The following is a 17,413-nucleotide window of genomic DNA, read 5'->3' as shown; positions in this document are numbered from 1 at the left end:
TCGAGTGGCCCAAGCAAGTACAGTGCCGGCCAGTGCCCTGAGTGAGCGTCTCAGGTAGTCAGCTATAGGAGGCCGTCTTCTACTCCTTTCATCAGTTGAGGAAACTGACTTGTCAGGTTGGCTTGTCTGGTGGTAACTTTAAAGAAATTTCATCTGTCTTCCTGGCTTAAATACTGAACTGAGTAGTCACTAATTAAATCTTGGATCATTCTAGCCCAGTTGCAGCTGAATGAAGAAATCCCAAACGAGTAAGAATGACCTGTAAGCTAACTCAGGGAAGCAAAGAATGAAATAATTGAGAGGCTGGTGTTGATCTACTACCGACATGGAATATAAGCCATTAGGAGTAGCAGACAAGGGGAAGTTCAGTAGCTTTTCTAGTTTCTTTGAGGGACTCTCTAAGGATGTTTTGAGTCACTCATAATTTTCAGAAGCCGAAAAATAGTCTCAAAGCAAACAAACAAAAACCAGCCCAACAGTGGCAACGACAAAGTTAATACAAAAGAAACCAAACAGCCAAGTTTAATTAGCCATACCACTATTTCCTGCATCCTTCTACTTAGCTGTTTGACTCTACACATGCCTCTATCTACATTTTCTTCCATACGCTTTTTTTAGTGTCTAAACACTGCTGTTATATGTGGTCATCATGGATCATTTTAAATTTTGAACAGTGAAGTGAAGAAAAGACATCAGACCTAGAAGGGCAGGGTACTCACGTTTTGGAGGTGGAGTTAGTTTAGAGCCTCGGGAGCACGACCATTTGTTCAGTTAGCCCGCAAATGCTTGTTCATTACCTGTGTGTGCCAGGCCCTTGCTGAGTACTGGGAACACAGCGTTCCCTGTATATATGGCTTGCAGACCAGTAGAAATGTCTTGTTTATACTAAGATTTATAGAATTGCCTTATTATAGTGACCTAATGCTATTTTGCTTTTGATGGTGTTGTGTTGCCAAACGCTAAAAACGGTACTAAAACACATATATCTATATTCTTTCAAAATGGACTTTTCCAACAATACAAAATTACGTAACACATTTACCTGTAGGATTGATACATAACCCCACAGGATAATTTTTCCTCACCTTCTTATACTAGAGTAAAACATGACTTTCAAAAGAAGTATTTTGCTTTAACTAATTGGTTTCTTTTTTACCTGTTAGTAGTTAATTCTTGGAAAGGAACTCTACATTTCATGATTGTTTTTTTTCTTTCTTTCTACTTGACAGTTAAATATTAGAAGACTTAGCAGGTAAACCAAAAAATTAGTAAATGCAGTAACAAAGAAAGCCAGTTAGTATTCCTGTGCTATTATTTATTTATGAAGTTTTTAAAATGTCTGAATGTTTTAAAACGAGGGTGCATTTGTTGCAGGTTATTGACCCGGTGGCTCCGCGATATGTTGCATTACTGAAGAAAGAAGTGATTCCGGTGAATGTCCCTGAGGCTCAGGAGGAGATGAAGGAAGTAGCCAAACACCCAAAGGTCACCTTCACTTCCACCAATGTTATTCTCAGAAGGAGCAGGATTAAAGAGGGGACAATGTGGCTTAGTGGTAATAGTGTGGTTTGGGGATCATTTTCTATTCAACCTTATTTGTTAGGGGTTGATACTAATTGAAGTCAATATTTTTGTGGGTTTCCTGCTGAAGAAAATTTTCCTAGTAATAATCCACAACACCTCTCAGAGAACTACTACCCTCTGTGCCTCTTTTTCTTATTCTGTAGAGATAGTATGGAAGTATATAAATAAGATATATCTTTCTGGAGTCATTTTGAAAGATGAGGTATTACAATTCATGCTCTTATCTTTATAGGGAAGATGAGGTGCATTTGCTGTTAACGAGGTTATTCATCATTACCTTTCTTTGTCCTGAAGCCAAACATTAGAACTAGTAATATTAATCACATTTTTTTTTAAAGTAGTCTGTACACCCAGTGACTCCACACCCAACAAGGGGCTTCAACTCATGACCCTGAGATGAAGAGTCACATGCTTTACCAACTGAGTCAGCCAAGCGCCCTTTGAATCACGATTTTAGTCCAGGATCTATCACAGTATCATTTACTCTGTTGTAGAAAGTATCAGCAAAGAGAGAATATAAATCTTAAATGTAGATAATGGGGAATTCCTCTTAAGTTAAAGCATGGTTGTTGTCTTAGATAGTTATGACTGCTTGGTTGACAGTCATGAAGCAAAAATAGGTCCATGTATTCCAGCTTTGGGGGTTGTCTATAAATACCTTCATTGTGTGATGGAGATTCATAGACCCATTCACTACCCCCATAGCCTTACTCATAATTACGTTACATTCACAGACTAACTCACGTATAACAATATGCATCACGAAGAGCTATGGATTTTCTAAGATGCAGCCTTAATATGATTGCCTTTCTATGACATTGGCTAGTTTTGACTTTAAAGATTTGAGTTATTTTAAGGAGATTCCTGATAAGATGTGGAAAGTGTGTGTGTCTGTTATTGATTTGGCTTTGCCTTTATCTTACATCTGATTGGTTCAGCCCGGTGAGTGGTAGTATCTGATATATCACCTACTACTGTTAGCTTAATTGTGAAGCTAACTGAATGTTTTGAAATTTGAATGGTGAGGATAAAACTTTTTAAGGGTGCTGCTGCTTTTAAAATGATGGTTAAATGTATTCAGATAGCTTAGTTAATAGAGTAAGTGATAAAGGAAAGTAATAAGTTAGGAACTAATTGATTTGGAAATACACTTTAAATGATGACTGGATTACTCAGTTTGATATGTGGAATTTTCATTATTATTACTCTCACAAAGTGTTATAGATTTAGCCTGTTAGCATCCTGTTCTGAGCCCAGCAGAATATAGCTTGATACAATATACTAATTTTTCTCAGATATATTGGTACTTTCATTGAACAGTTATTAAACACATGCTGTGTAAGATTTATTTCAAAGGATCTTCTTATACTTTTTTCTCTTGAAGTGAAACAACTGAAAGTTAACACAGCATTCTTTTTATTCCTTAGGTCTTTTTTCTTCTTTACATAACACATTCTCTGACAAGGCAGAAAATTTATCTGTATGCAAATATAATACTTGTTAAAATTTGTTTTTTAAAATATGAAAGGTCCACAGTTTCCTGCTGTGGGGACATCTGTTGTCCTGTAATACTCTGTAGTCACTGATCAGGACTGACTTTATTTTCTCCTTTGCCGAAAAAGCTTTAGTGACATTCTGAGGATAGCAAAGCAGATTCTGTTTGGAGGGACACCAAGGACAAATAATATGGGCTTAGCTCTGAAAAACAAAGAATTTTAGGCTGGAAGTAAGTTTAGAGGGACAGGTCACTTCCTCTGACTCCCCTTAGCATTATTGGTCAGATGGCTTACTCATTGTCATAGAGCTGGGATTCGGACTAGCATAGGTAATACATTTGGTTAAAGAATAAAATGAATGAATATATAAATCTGCATGCTGGGTTCAATAAGTTGTTTCAATCAACACTCTTTTTTTTTTTTTTTAATCAGAATCCTGATGTTGGCTTAAAGCCAGTGTGGTACAGTCCTAAAGTTTTCATTGAAGGTGCTGATGCAGAGACATTATCAGAGGGTGAGATGGTTACCTTCATAAATTGGGGCAACATCAACATTATTAAAATAAACAAGTAAGAACTTTTCATCTACTTTCAAATAAATGTGAAAGGAAATTCTTAAGTTTCTTCATTATTAAAAATTACCTAATTTCGACTCATTCATTTTCCTGACTGGTTGTAGAAACTGCCAATTCTGGACACATAACAAATTTCTTTTCCATATGTGTTCCAATTAATTAATTGGATATTGGGATATGTTTTGCTTGTGATGTTGAAAATTACTACATCTGAATATAAAAAACAGTTCTAATGCTTACAGGGTCCCTTTTTGTCATTAATTCTCATTATACAGTTTGCCTGCGGGAGGGACCCTTTGGACAGAATTTGTATATGTAACATAATCTTTATCCTAAAATCTGCTTTAAAATTATTTTGTGATGAGTATGCTACTGTCCAGTTATAGTGTGCTACACTTGTCAGTTCTTAAGATTATGTAAATGGAACATAGCATGCTAGTAAAATTAGTTTATGTGAACTCAGAAATCTTAATTGTCCAGTCATTGCATATGATTTCAAGTAATTGTTACATGTTTTAAAATTCTTTACATTTTTTTAATACTTGGTGCTGGTGACCTTAAAATTTGTAAATATATTCTTGTTTTTCATCAAATATTAGACATTCAAATACATGTTTGACACTCTTCCAAAGAAAATTTCTAGCCATTTATTACAGATCACAGAACAAAATAATGCATTCATGGCAATTATGGTTTGTTTTCTCTAAACACTTTTCAATCTTACATCTAGAAATGCAGATGGAAAAATTGTGTCTCTTGATGCAAAATTGAATTTGGAGAACAAAGACTATAAGAAAACCACTAAGATCACTTGGCTTGCAGAGACCACACAAGCTCTTCCCGTCCCGGCAGTCTGTGTCACTTATGAGCACTTGATCACAAAGCCCGTGCTAGGAAAAGATGAAGACTTTAAGCAGTATGTCAACAAGAACAGTAAGGTAGACCCCTGAAAGAAATCGTATTTCTTTTTTCCCTGTCATATAAGCGTTTTTTTTTTTTTTAAGAATTCTTAAAAATTACTTTTAAGTACTTGGTTTTCAAACAAAATGGAGAAAAGGTCTGTAAAATTTTATTAAAATGAAAAGATGTAAAAGGGTGATGTTTCCATTTTACGGAAGATAGAAGCTGAAGCACACTGAAGGTGAGTAAGTTGCCTGAGGACGGGCAGAGCCCTTGTGCCTAAGTGCTGAGGGCTGCCGTGAGTTTCAGCCAGGTCTGAGTGTGCTTTTTGCACTGTGGCTCCTACCTATGGTGGGAAACTTACTTATATATCTTCAGGGACACCAATCAAGTTAGTTGAGAGGTTTTCTGAAATTCGTCAATTTATAGATTTTGACTTTTGAAAATACAATAAATGTAATTGTTTAATTCTTCACTGTTTCACGGTGTCTGCTTAAGTAGTAAAGCTTTTAACGTATTTGTTGAAAATAGCCTCTGGAAAAACAGCTTGTACTGTAGAGTTCTTTTGAATGCTCTGATTTCTGAGAAGGTGTATTTTCGTCTTCTGTCCTCTTTACAGCATGAGGAACTAATGCTGGGGGATCCCTGCCTGAAGGATTTGAAAAAAGGAGACATTATACAACTCCAGAGAAGAGGGTTCTTTATTTGTGATCAACCATATGAACCTGTTAGGTAAGTAAATGTAGTTAAGCGTTTATTTATTTTTTAATTTTTAATTAAAAAAATTTTTTATAAATTTTTTTATTTTAGAGCATGTGAGCAGGAAAAAGGGGTAGAGGCAGAGAGAAAGAGAATCTTAAGCAGGCTACCTGCTCAGCATGGAGCCCAATGGTGGGCTCAATCCCACAACCCTGGGATCATGACCTGAGCCAAAATCAAGAGTCAGATGCCCAACTGACTGAGCTACCTAGGCACGCCTGTCTTTGAGCGTTTAAATGAAAATGCCTGGGGCGCCTGGGTGGCGCAGTCGGTTAAGCGTCCGACTTCAGCCAGGTCACGATCTCGCGGTCCGTGAGTTCGAGCCCCGCGTCAGGCTCTGGGCTGATGGCTCAGAGCCTGGAGCCTGTTTCCGATTCTGTGTCTCCTTCTCTCTCTGCCCCTCCCCCATTCATGCTCTGTCTCTCTCTGTCCCAAAAATAAATAAACGTTGAAAAAAAAAAAAAAAAAAGAAAATGCTTAAAGTTCTTACAGTAAATAATATTTTAAAAATCAAGTTTCTACTTAAGTACCATCCCTGATAATTCTCTATTCGGTCCGATTTGTTTTTTTTATATTTAGTATTTCAGGCTTTATAGTAATAAGGGGTAACTTTGAAACTAATTACTAATAACAAATTATTCATTTCTAAAATTAAACCATCTTATAATTCATCTTCATGGAGTCCAAGTATAAACAAAAAAGTTTCATCATATCTTACCTTTGGGTGAAAATTATCACTCTTACCTCTTTTTTCATAGTGTATTTTCTTTTTTTTAATTTTGTAAAAAAATACTTATTTTGAGAGAAAAAGCATGAACTGAGGAAGGGGCAGAGAGAGAGGAGAGAAAGAGAGAGGCCCAAGCAGGCTCTGTGCTGTTAGAGTGAATCCCCATCCAGGCTCGAACTCACAAAATATGAGATCATGACCTGAGCTGAAATCAAGAGTCAGATGCTTAACCGACTGAGCCACCCAGGTGCCCCTGTGTTTCTCTTTATTTTATTTTTTTATTAAAAAAATTTTTTTTGATGTTTATTTATTTTTGAGAGAGACACAGAGCGCAAGTGGGGGAAGGGCAGAGAGAGAGAGATACAGAATCTGAAGCAGGCTCCAGGCTCTGAGCAGTGAGCACGGAAGTATGATGCTCAACCCAGTGAGTCACCCAGGTGCCCCTCCCTGTGTTGCTTTTTAAACTGTGAACTAATGGGATTATTAGGAAAACTTTTAGTTTCTAAATTTTTGTCCATGTTCCTTTTGGTTTTCTTTTTGGTCTCTGCTGTTTTTTCATTGTCATCTCTTGCGTGATCAGACCTTTCTCTTGAGCGCTACACTTGGGAATCTGATGCCTTTTAGACATCCTTGAATAGATATGTCAAACTCCATATCTTCAGAATCCCGAGATCCTTAGTACCATCTCTGCTCTGCTCCTTCATCCCCTCACTCCAGTTGGTAAACACTAGTGCTTGCACTGCCAGTCTAGGCTAGGCTATCTCTGTGTGGCCCCTGCTCTGCTGTGTTAGCCCCTCCGCTCCTGCCCGCCCCTCCCGGGCATTTCTTCTTGATTACCAAAACAGCTTCTAAAGTAGCGTCCCTGCCTCCGGTTCTGTCCATTTCTAATCCACTTTTCACATGGGCCCAACTCTAAAAATTTCAAAATAACAATTTTATCACATTTCCCCCCTGCTTAAAAACTCTTCTCGATTTCAGGGTAAAATCTAAACTTCTTAGTGTGACTTGTAGGATTTTTTTATGTTGTGGCCTCTCCACCCCCCCTGAGCCATATCTTTTGTAATTACCCTGTCATGTATCCATTCTGTTCAAGATACTGGATAGCTTGGAGCTTTCCAAAGGCATCAGATGCTTTTAAGCCTCCTGTCCTGCCTTTTGCTGGAACGGCCCTGCTTTTTCTTCATCTGGGTAACCTTTCAGATGTTACTTCTCCCAGAGCTCTGGTCTGGATAGGCACCCAACCTATGTATCTCCATAGTATCTAGCACTTTTCCTCTTTAGAGTGTTTATCACACGCTATTGAATCTGTCTTGTTTCCACTACTGGAATTCATTCATCAGGGACAGATACTTTTTTTTTTTTTCCTTGATGCCACATTGCGTTCAGTCATATAACATCATACATGTAAACAGTGTGGTACAGTGCCTGGTACCTACTAACCCTTGTCACACATTTAGTGATGATGGTGGTAGTGGTGTGGGTGGTGACGGTACCACAATTAGAGTAATGCCCCGAACATTTAACTTAGTCTAAAAAAAATTGCCAAGTCTAAACAAATGTGCCGGATCAGTTGGATGGTCACATGCAAAAGAGTGAAGATGGACCTCACTCCATCTACAAAAATTAAGTATGAATCAAAGAACTAAATATCAGAGCTAAAACTATAAACCACTTAGGAGAAACATTAAGTGTAAGTCTTTGTACCTTAGCATTGCTTTCTTAAACAAAGCACAAGCAACCGAAGAAAATATACATAAATTGGACTACATCAAAATTAAAAAATTTTGTGCTTCGAAGGATACCACCAAGGAACTGAAAAAAACCCACAGAATGGGAGAAAAATGTTTACACGTGTATCTGATAAGGGACTTGTGTACAGAATAAATGAAGAATTCTTACAACTCATAAAAACAGATTAAAAATGGGCAAAGGATTTGAATAGATATTTCTCCAAAGTGGATATACAAATGGTCAGTCAGCATACAAAAAGATGCTCAGTATCATTAGTCATTAGGTAAATGCAAATCAATACCATAATGAGGCGTCACTCCACACCCACTGGGATGACTATAGTCAAAAAGACCGATAATAACAAGTGGTGGAGGATGTGGAAAAATTGGAACCCTCATACACTGCTGATAGGATTATGAATTTTAAGATGATCTGGTCACTTTGGAAACTGTGGCAATTCCTCAAAAAGTTAAACATAGAGTTAGCATTTGAGCCAGCAATTTCCTCCTGCCTGTGTACTCCAGAAAAATAATAACGTGTTCATAAAAAACTTTGACAGGAACGCTCAGAGTAGCCTCATTTGTAATAGCTAAAAGTTACAAATAACCCAGATGTTCCTCAGCTGATGAATGGATAAACAAAATGTGGTATGTTCATACAAGGGAGCATTATTCAGTCCTAAACAATAATGAGGTACCCTTCATGCAGTAGCGTGCACGAGCCTTTAAACATACGCTAAGTGAAAGAAGCTGGTCACAGCCGACCACGTATTGTGTGACTCCATTTAAACAAAATACCAGAATAGACAAATCCATAGGAAGAAATTAGTCGCTGCCAGATGCTAGAGGCATGGGGGACCAGGAAGTGGTAGATAAAGGGCACGGGATTTCTTTTTGGGGTGATGTAGATGTTTTAAAGTTAGAGGGTGGTGATGTTGCACAGTTTCATATAATCATTGAATTGTGTACTTTCGAAGGCTGATTTATAATAATATCTCAATAGGACTATTTAAAAACATTGCAGAGATACAGGACCCTATTGTTACTGAATTCTTTTTGTTTTTCCTATGAAATTTGAAGAAATCATTTGCTTATGAATAGTCTCGGGGACAGTGGATCTTGCTAATTACTGTACTTTTAGAATTGAGAAATTCTTATGAATGTTTTACAGAAATTCTTGTTTATAAGCAGATTAGGTGTGGTATGTAGACGCACTTGCTCTAAATCAAGAATGAGACCATTAGCAGCCACTAGTGCCATTTCTGGTGACAGAGTAGCTTTTGTCCAGGAGTTAGCATGTTTATATCTATAAAAAGTTCTTAAATTGGAAGCATGCACTTAGAACTGCAAATTTTTATTGTGTATTTATCGGTTTTAAACTACTCTGAAGAGCTTCTGATTTGAATAATAAGAGAATGGACTGTTTATACTTTGAAAAACATTAACGTAGATGGTACCATTGAATTAATCTAGGAATTCAGTTTTAAATGATGTCAGATAATTTTGTTCAAATAAACTTTATTTGACCCTCTATTTTCTCTTTAGCCCCTATAGCTGCAAAGAAGCCCCATGTGTTTTGATATACATTCCAGATGGACATACTAAGGAAATGCCAACATCTGGGTCAAAGGAAAAGACCAAGGTAGAAACAACAAAAAGTGAGGTAAATATTGACTTTTATGGATATGGCTCTAGTCGATGATATTTTTGCCCCAGGGTTTACACTCTTTCTTTACCTTAAGTAATCTCTACATTCAATGTGGGGCTTGAACTCACAACCGCGAGATCAAGAACATGCTCCACCAATTGAGCCAGCCAGGTGCCCCAAATCCTTTTCTTTTCTTCTTCTTCTTCTTTTTTTTTGGAGAGAGCTCACATACCCACACACCAGTTGGGAAGGGGCAGAAAGAGAATCAAGTAGGCCCCACCCCCAGCGTGGAGCCTGACATGGGGCTCTATCTCAGAACCATGAGATCACAACCTGAGCTGAAATCAAGAGTTGGACACTCAACCAGCTGAGCCACCCAGGCGCCCCCCTTTGTTTTTGTTTTTTTTTTAATAACCTGTCTACTTTAGGATCGTTGTGTAGAGCTAAAGAGTACTTAGAGGACCACCTGTTCTTAGCTACTCATTTACACATGGAAAGAAAAGGAAAAATCCCTTGCCCAAGATAACAAAAGTTGTTATTGACAGAGTTAGGACATTGAAGCGGTTTTATGGTTCCCTATCTGTACTTTTCTGTCAGACTCCAGTGCTTCTGAGAGAAGAGCTCCTGATAGACCAAGATTCAGAAAAGAGAACATGGATAGGAGTTGCCATGTTGTGGGCGATAGGTTTCTTTCTTGAATCTTGGACTCAGATTGGACACTGCCATGCTAATTTACTGTTCCACAGTGATTTTCCTGTAGTACTTGATTTTCACACAGCAGTTGTGGAAAATTTAGTTTTGCAAAGATATGACATCATTGAAAGAAATGTAGCATACTGTAAAGACTGAACCACTTTGAGCTTGTAGTACATGCAAACTACAAACATGGAATGTTTGGGAGATGTTGGGTATATTACTCTGTTTACCTCAAATACATAAAATATTTTGTGGCTCCCTGGAGCACCTTGATACCTGGTTTGGGATCCATAGATGTTGGCAGTTGGGTGAACACTGATGATTTGGTATCAGCGTAGAAGATACTTTGGAGGGTGGACTGGAAGTAGGATTAGAAGATGTTATGAGTGGTAAGGAAGCCAGAGGGTGAGAGCATGGAGGATGTAAAGGAAGACATGAATTTGGGAAGTAGAATTGTTGAGACAGTAATTTCTAATTCTGTTGGGTTGACTAGGTAAATAAAGATAAATAACCTGAGCTAAGGAAGACAGAAATATGAAAGTTTATTAGATGTGAGTTTGGAACTGTTTACAGTGATGATGTCGTGGCTTGAGCTTTTAATTTACACAAATATTGTGGGATCTCAGCCAAAAGAAAATTAAAGGAAGAAAAACAAGAGGTTTTTAAAAAAATTTTTTTAACGTTTATTTATTTTTGAGAAAGAGAGACAGAGTGCAAGCGGGGGAGGGGCAGAGAGAGGGAGACAGAGAATCCAAAGCAGGCTCCAGGCTCTGAGCTGTCAGCACAGAGCCTGACGCGGGGCCCGAACTCAGGAACCTGAGATCATGACCTGAGCCGAAGTCAGGCACTTAATGGACTGAGCCACCCAGGCACCCCGAAAAATAAGAATTTTAATGGGGCAGTATCTGCGTTCTGCTTTTTATAAGTATATACCAGCAGCTCTCAAACTATTTAGTCACAAGACCCTTACATTCTTAAAACTGGACCCCTTTTGTTTTATGTGAGTTATGTTTATTAGTATTGGCTACACTAAAAATAAAATTGACAAGTTTTTAAAGAACATATTCATTTTAAAATGACAATTATAAACCCAATTATATGTTTGTATAAATAACACTTTTTATGAAAAATAACTATGTTTTCCAAAACAAAATTGTGAATTAGAATGGTGTGGTTTTTGCACTTTTATTTTACTTACTTGTTTTTAAATGTTTATTTATTTTTGAGAGAGAGTGCGCACATGCGGGGGAGGGGCAGAGATAGAGGGAGAGGGAGAATCTTAAGCAGGCTCCACGCTGTCAGCACAGAGCCTGATGCAGGGCTCAGTCCCATGACCGTGAGATCATGACCTGAGCTAAAAGTCAAGTGTCAGGTGCTTAACCCACTGAACCACCCAGGCGCTCCAGCACTTTTAAATTTCTCTTTAGTGTCTGACTTAACAGCCTCCAAGACATTGCATTGTACCCTCATGAAGGACTGACTCAAAATGACAGACTACGTGTTAGTATTATTATTAAATAACTGTGGGCTCGCAGCCCTCCTTCAAAAGGATCTCAGAACTCTTTGGGGTTCAGGGTGCCTGGGTGGCTCAGTCAATTAAGTCTTCAACTTTGGCTCAGGCCATGATCTCATGGTTTGTGCGTTCAAGCCCCGCGATGCTCCACACTGACAGTGTGGAACCTGTTTGGGATTCTATCTCTCCTTCTCTCTCTGCTCCTTCCCAGCTCGTGCTCAATCTCTCAAAAGTAAACATTAAAAAAAAAAAAAAAAAGGAAGACGTCCTCTGGGTTCCGTAGACTACACTTTGAGAACCACTAGTATCTGTAATGAAATAAACATGAACTGGGAAATGTGGCTACCCGTTCCCTCATTGGTCCCAGTTTCCACCTGTACCTCTCACCTTTTACATATCCTATAACGATGCTAGTGTTATGCTATAAGTTTATGTATTCCTTTTTTATTTTCAAAATTTTATATACATTTTAGTTAACTAGCATATAGTGTAATATTGGTTTCAGAAATTTGTGTATTCCTGAAAAACTTTATGTTTTGCAAAATGGCATACTAAAAATAACAGGGCTGCTTTATTAGGGAAAATAGAGTTGGGGCAAAACACTAAGAATAAGAACCTGTACATCTCATGTAGTTTCAGTCAAGTGGTGGCTGGTTAGCAGTCATGGAAGGCTCAGCTAGGCCTGGACATCACAGTGGCTCACTCAGAAAGTATCGAATGGGACAGCTGCAAGAAACCTCTTTAGTCTGGTAGTGTCCGGGTAGTGAGACTTTGTATATGACAGCTTGCGGCTTCAGAAGTGAATGTCCAGTAGACACGGTGGAAACACCATTGCCTTTTATGATTTAACTTTGAAAATCTCACACAGTGTCATTTCTGCTGTCGTCTGTTGTACCGAGCACTCATAAGCTTGCCCACATTTCGAGGGGAGGGGACATAGACTCCACCTCTTGATGGAAGGAGTGTCAGAACGTTTGTGGATATGCTTTGGAACCTGCACAGACCCTCATAGAAACTCAAGAACAGTTGACTGGCATTGGTGTCCAACACTGCAGTCAGCCATTGTTTGCAGCCTTAAATCTTAAAGCTGATGCCCTGTCCTTCGATATGTAGGTTTGAGGGTATTTGCCTCTAGTAGAGATCAGTGTCATCAAAAATAAAGTCTGACTCAACATGGACCCTGCTTCATCTTTTCTTTTCTTTTCTTTTCTTTTTTTTTTTTTAAAGCCCAGGAAGATAGTTTTTTGAAATTTCTTCATTTACACTTGCACCTTCATTTGATGGCTTAATGTTATGGTAAACAGTGTTTTTAAAGTACCACCTGCACTCAAGCCACTTCTAAAGCTTCCTCTTTTAATAGTGAGAAAGCTTTTCCCTGAATGCTTCTTTGTCTCATGTACATGAACGAACACACTGGGAGAAATGACCACCAGGTGGTGTGATTTTTCAGTGTTACCCTAATACTTTTTCCTTGTTTACCAGGCATGATTCAGTTCATGTTATCAAAAATAAGTATAACAGAACAGAATGTATGTATTTTTGGCACAGAGTGGCTCCCTTTGTGTATTTTCCTTTACTGTATAATAGGCATTTATATGTGTATATTAACATTCATGGTTGTGTGTTTTGAAGGGGTAGTTTTGAGTGTATGTAGGGTTTTTTTTTAAGATTTTATTATTTTTTTTAAGTAACCTCTGCACCCAATGTGTGACCCCGAGATTAAGAGTCACATGCTGTACCCATTGAGCCAGCCAGGTGCTCCACGTGTACGTGGTTTTTGACTTACATGCTAACTTCAGAACTTAGCCCCCATGTAAAATGCAACTCTGATGTAGCTTAAGGTGCTTCTTAGCTATCCAGGTAAAGATGTCTTAAAGACCATTCAGAATGCTGGGTCTGGGGTCAGGACAGAGTCCTGGCCTAGAGATGAAACATTTTAGAGGTAATGCATGTGACTCATGAATATGGATGAGATTCTGAAAAGTTAAGTGGAAGACCATTAAAGAAAAAAGGCATGGGGAAGGTATGATGTGAGCTGGGTTTTAAATTTGGAAGGGTTTCTGGGGCGCCTGGGTGGCGCAGTCGGTTAAGCGTCCGACTTCAGCCAGGTCACGATCTCGCGGTCCGGGAGTTCGAGCCCCGCGTCGGGCTCTGGGCTGATGGCTCAGAGCCTGGAGCCTGTTTCCGATTCTGTGTCTCCCTCTCTCTCTGCCCCTCCCCCGTTCATGCTCTGTCTCTCTCTGTCCCAAAAATAAATAAACGTAGAAAAAAAAAAAAGTTAAATTTGGAAGGGTTTCAGTAGGGTAGAAAGCATCCTAGGCAGAAGGAAAGTATGACATAGAGAATAAAAATAGCATAGTTATTCACTATCCAGAACATATCTCTAGGTTTATTGCATACACCTTTATATAACCATTTGCCCATAAGTATGTAATTTTATACAAATGGAGTTGTTCCACAGTACTGAGTTAAATTTGTATCAGTGTTTCGTGGAAGTCTTCCTTGTCAGTAATCGAGATATTGTCTCCTCTTTTAAAAAATTAATAATACCTAAAACTTCGTGATACTTTTTCTCAGGCTTTGTAACTAAAAGCTTTACACATATGTATTACCTTTATTTTCCCATCACACTGTTGGGTTCAGTACAATTATTCCTGTCTTTTAGTTAAAACCAGAAACAGCTTTTGTAAGTAATTCAGGGTCGCAGTATGTGGTGGAACAATGATTTATTCTCAGATATATTGGATGTGTCATAATTTCTTTAATCCTCTAATGGTTAAGATTTAGGTTATTTTCAGTTTTTTACTGTGATAAAAATGCTCCAGTGAAATATCTACCTACCTCTGTTTTTACTTCTGTCATTTTTCATTAAGATAAATTGTTAGGAGTGAGGTTATTTACTTAAACTTTTTAAGGGATTAAAACTTAAAAATTTTTTAGCATGGAATGTTATAAGACAATGTGTATAATTTTGTGGGAAGACATTTAACATGAATGAACTATTTCACTTTTGGTTTTCTGTCTCTGTAGCCAACTATACCTTTTAAGGAAAGACCAGGTCCTTCTTTGGATAACACTTGTGCTACATTTGAGGATTCCTTGGTCCTTTACAACAGAGTGGCTGCTCAAGGGGATGTGGTTCGTGAATTAAAAGCCAAGAAAGCAGCCAAGGAAGATATAGATGCGGCTGTAAAACAACTTTTGGCCTTGAAAGCTGAATATAAGGAGAAAACTGGCCAGGAGTACAAGCCTGGAAATCCTGCCACAGTGGTACAGAATGTTTCTTCTGTATCAGTAGCACGTCCTCTGGAGAGTAAATCTCTGTATGATGAAGTTGCTGCCCAAGGAGAGGTGGTTCGTAAACTGAAAGCTGAAAAAGCCCCCAAGGTCAGTATGCTGGAATGAGTCGAGACAGCATTGTGAGGAAGCTCATGAATTCAGATGGTCTAGGATGGTCGCGTCTCATCTTTGAAGACATACTGTGTATAGACTGTCTGCTTGAATATTTTGGCGGAACAGTTAACACCTACTGATGCCTGCTGTGCGCCAAGCTCGAGATAACTAACAAGCAGCAGCTCACCATCTAGTTGGGAGAGGTGTCAGGGAAGAAACATACACGCTGTATCTCATGTGACACGACTGTAGTCCTGTATGACGTGTGAACTGTTCTCCCAAGTGTTTGTGGTTGTTAAGTGGCAGGGAAGGAGGAAGCAGTTCATAAAGGATATTTAAAATAGTCCTGAGGTAGAGGAAGCCCTTTATGGATGAACAAAGTTCAGGGAAGGTACTCTTTAAGTGTAGATCCGTGCTTCTCAAGCTTCACTGTACATCAGAATTACTAGAGAGCTTGCTAAAACACCGATTGCAGGGTCCCACCTCTTGAACTTCTGCCTCAGGAAGTTCACGGTATGCAGAGAATGTGCACTTGTAAACAGTTGTCCAGGGGATGCTCGTGCTGCTGGCCTGGGGCCGGGTGTGGAAGACACACACTGGCAGAGGCAGAGAGGTATGAAGGTTCAAGGTGTATTCAGGGAGTAATGGGTTGTCAAGAGGTTTTGGACCAGTGACTATTTCTCATTCTTCTCAGGGGAACCCTAAAGTGATACTGAGTTTTGACTAAAGTATACATATTGTTCTTGTTTTAATGATATCTTTAGGCAAAACATTTAGCCAAATGGATGGTAGCACTGAGTATGGAACAGGATTGTTTGCTGTGAGAGATGAAAGGAATGGCATCTGTGGTAGAAAAGGGCCATATTTAATAATCAAGATGTACAGTTCTGTTCAAACAGTAGTGTAGTTCTAAAACATGACCGAATGAGTAGTGCTGTAACTGGATATAATTCAGTCCCTCTTAAACTTCCAAAATTACAGGCTCTGGGCTGTGACAAGAACACAGAGAGGTATGGGGAACCCTTGGACTTGACTTCTGGTGCTGGAGGGGATTTGTTGTCCCATCAGTGTCCTGGGCTTTGGTTGGAGAAGAATGGAATAGGAGGTTCCTCCCCTCATTAACAGTTGCTAGGCCTCTGACTGGAAACTGTCCCCCTAAGTTTCTTTCTTTCATGGACATTTGACCTCTGCTGAAGAGAGAAAATGCTTTAGGGAAGTCTTAGGGCTTTGGTCCAGAAGTTAATGTTTTTCTCTCTATTGTGAAGTGTGATAAATCTCTTTTTTCTCTTTAGTGAGCCTGTTGGAAGTCCTGCAGAGCCATGACGATCTTAAAATAGCTCTGCTCCTAGGAATAAATCCTGGAGCTTAGGACATAAATCCTTGATATCTCCCACCCTCTGGCAAGGTTAGGAGTATTTCCACTCTGTACATGATCCACTCTATAGATCAGACACAAGCTGTGGACCCCTCTCTAGATGTCATTTGAGGGGAAGAGCGTTGGTCTTTAAACTCCTTCATTCTGAGGGGCTCCTGGGCGGCTCAGTCGGTTAAGTGTCTGACTTCGGCTCAGGTCATGATCTCGCGGTTTGTGAGTTCAGGGCCCGCATCGGGCTCTGTGCTGACAGCTCAGAGCCTGGAGCCTGCTTCCGATTCTGTGTCTCCCCCTCTGTGCCCCTCCCCTGCTCATGCTCTGTCTCTCAATAATAAATAAACATTAAAAAAAAAAATTAAATTCCTTCATTCTGAGTAGAGTATATTGAGATTCTGTGCTGATTCTTGGACAGCTAATTATGTGTGGGGTAGTAACAGCAGTAACCGTTATATGTAGGGCAACAGCCAGCTACACCTCCCATCTCGTTGAGTAATGGATTATGGCATACTTTCCTGACACAGCATTGTCAAGCTTATGAAAAGTCCGCCTATGGGTAAAAAAATCCGTGTCTTTGGTAATTAGTCAGATACTTTTACTAGGTGCTTTTTGATCATGGTGACTGTGATACTGAAATTAAGCTGACTTTAGTTTAACCTTGTTTTAATTGAATGCTTAAAATGCACCATAGCAGTGTTTTAAAATACTGCTTGTGTTTTTTCTTCTCTAAATGCTAACAGTGGCACATAGTGCTCTTTCCTGTTCCAGAGAATCAGCCCAGTTGCTAGGAACGGACGGTGTTTTTTAGACCACATCTGGCACTATGGACTACACACTGGTGCTGTTCTTGCATTGACTCCTCCCCACAGCTTTGTTCAAGAGTGTCCAGATGATGCTCCCTTTTTTATTGGCTCGTTTTAGTAACCAGTAAGAAACTGGATCTGAAAGTAACTTCTTGAAGTTTACAAAGCCTGGATTCTAATTTGGCAAATTCCAAGTTACTTCCCTTTAGAGGTGATGGGAG

The 17,413-nt window shown here is 39.1% G+C and overlaps 1 protein-coding gene across 3 annotated transcripts in view; it reads left to right on the top strand.

Moving 5' to 3' along the window:
- The window catches only part of EPRS1 (glutamyl-prolyl-tRNA synthetase 1), a 72,141-nt gene that overhangs the window by 26,846 nt on the left and 27,882 nt on the right, over nucleotides 1–17,413 (top strand). For all 3 annotated transcript variants that reach the window (XM_043568213.1, XM_043568212.1, XM_043568214.1), the window contains 6 exons: nucleotides 1,375–1,485; nucleotides 3,513–3,649; nucleotides 4,385–4,592; nucleotides 5,174–5,286; nucleotides 9,316–9,433; nucleotides 14,658–15,014. In XM_043568213.1, coding sequence (XP_043424148.1) covers nucleotides 1,375–1,485; nucleotides 3,513–3,649; nucleotides 4,385–4,592; nucleotides 5,174–5,286; nucleotides 9,316–9,433; nucleotides 14,658–15,014 — 1,044 coding nt within the window. The remainder of the gene's footprint in view (nucleotides 1–1,374; nucleotides 1,486–3,512; nucleotides 3,650–4,384; nucleotides 4,593–5,173; nucleotides 5,287–9,315; nucleotides 9,434–14,657; nucleotides 15,015–17,413) is intronic.

This window comes from Prionailurus bengalensis, chromosome E4, assembly GCF_016509475.1.
Source record: "Prionailurus bengalensis isolate Pbe53 chromosome E4, Fcat_Pben_1.1_paternal_pri, whole genome shotgun sequence".
In the NCBI taxonomy this organism is placed as follows: Eukaryota; Metazoa; Chordata; class Mammalia; order Carnivora; family Felidae; genus Prionailurus; species Prionailurus bengalensis.
This window is presented reverse-complemented; position numbering and strand designations above follow the sequence as displayed.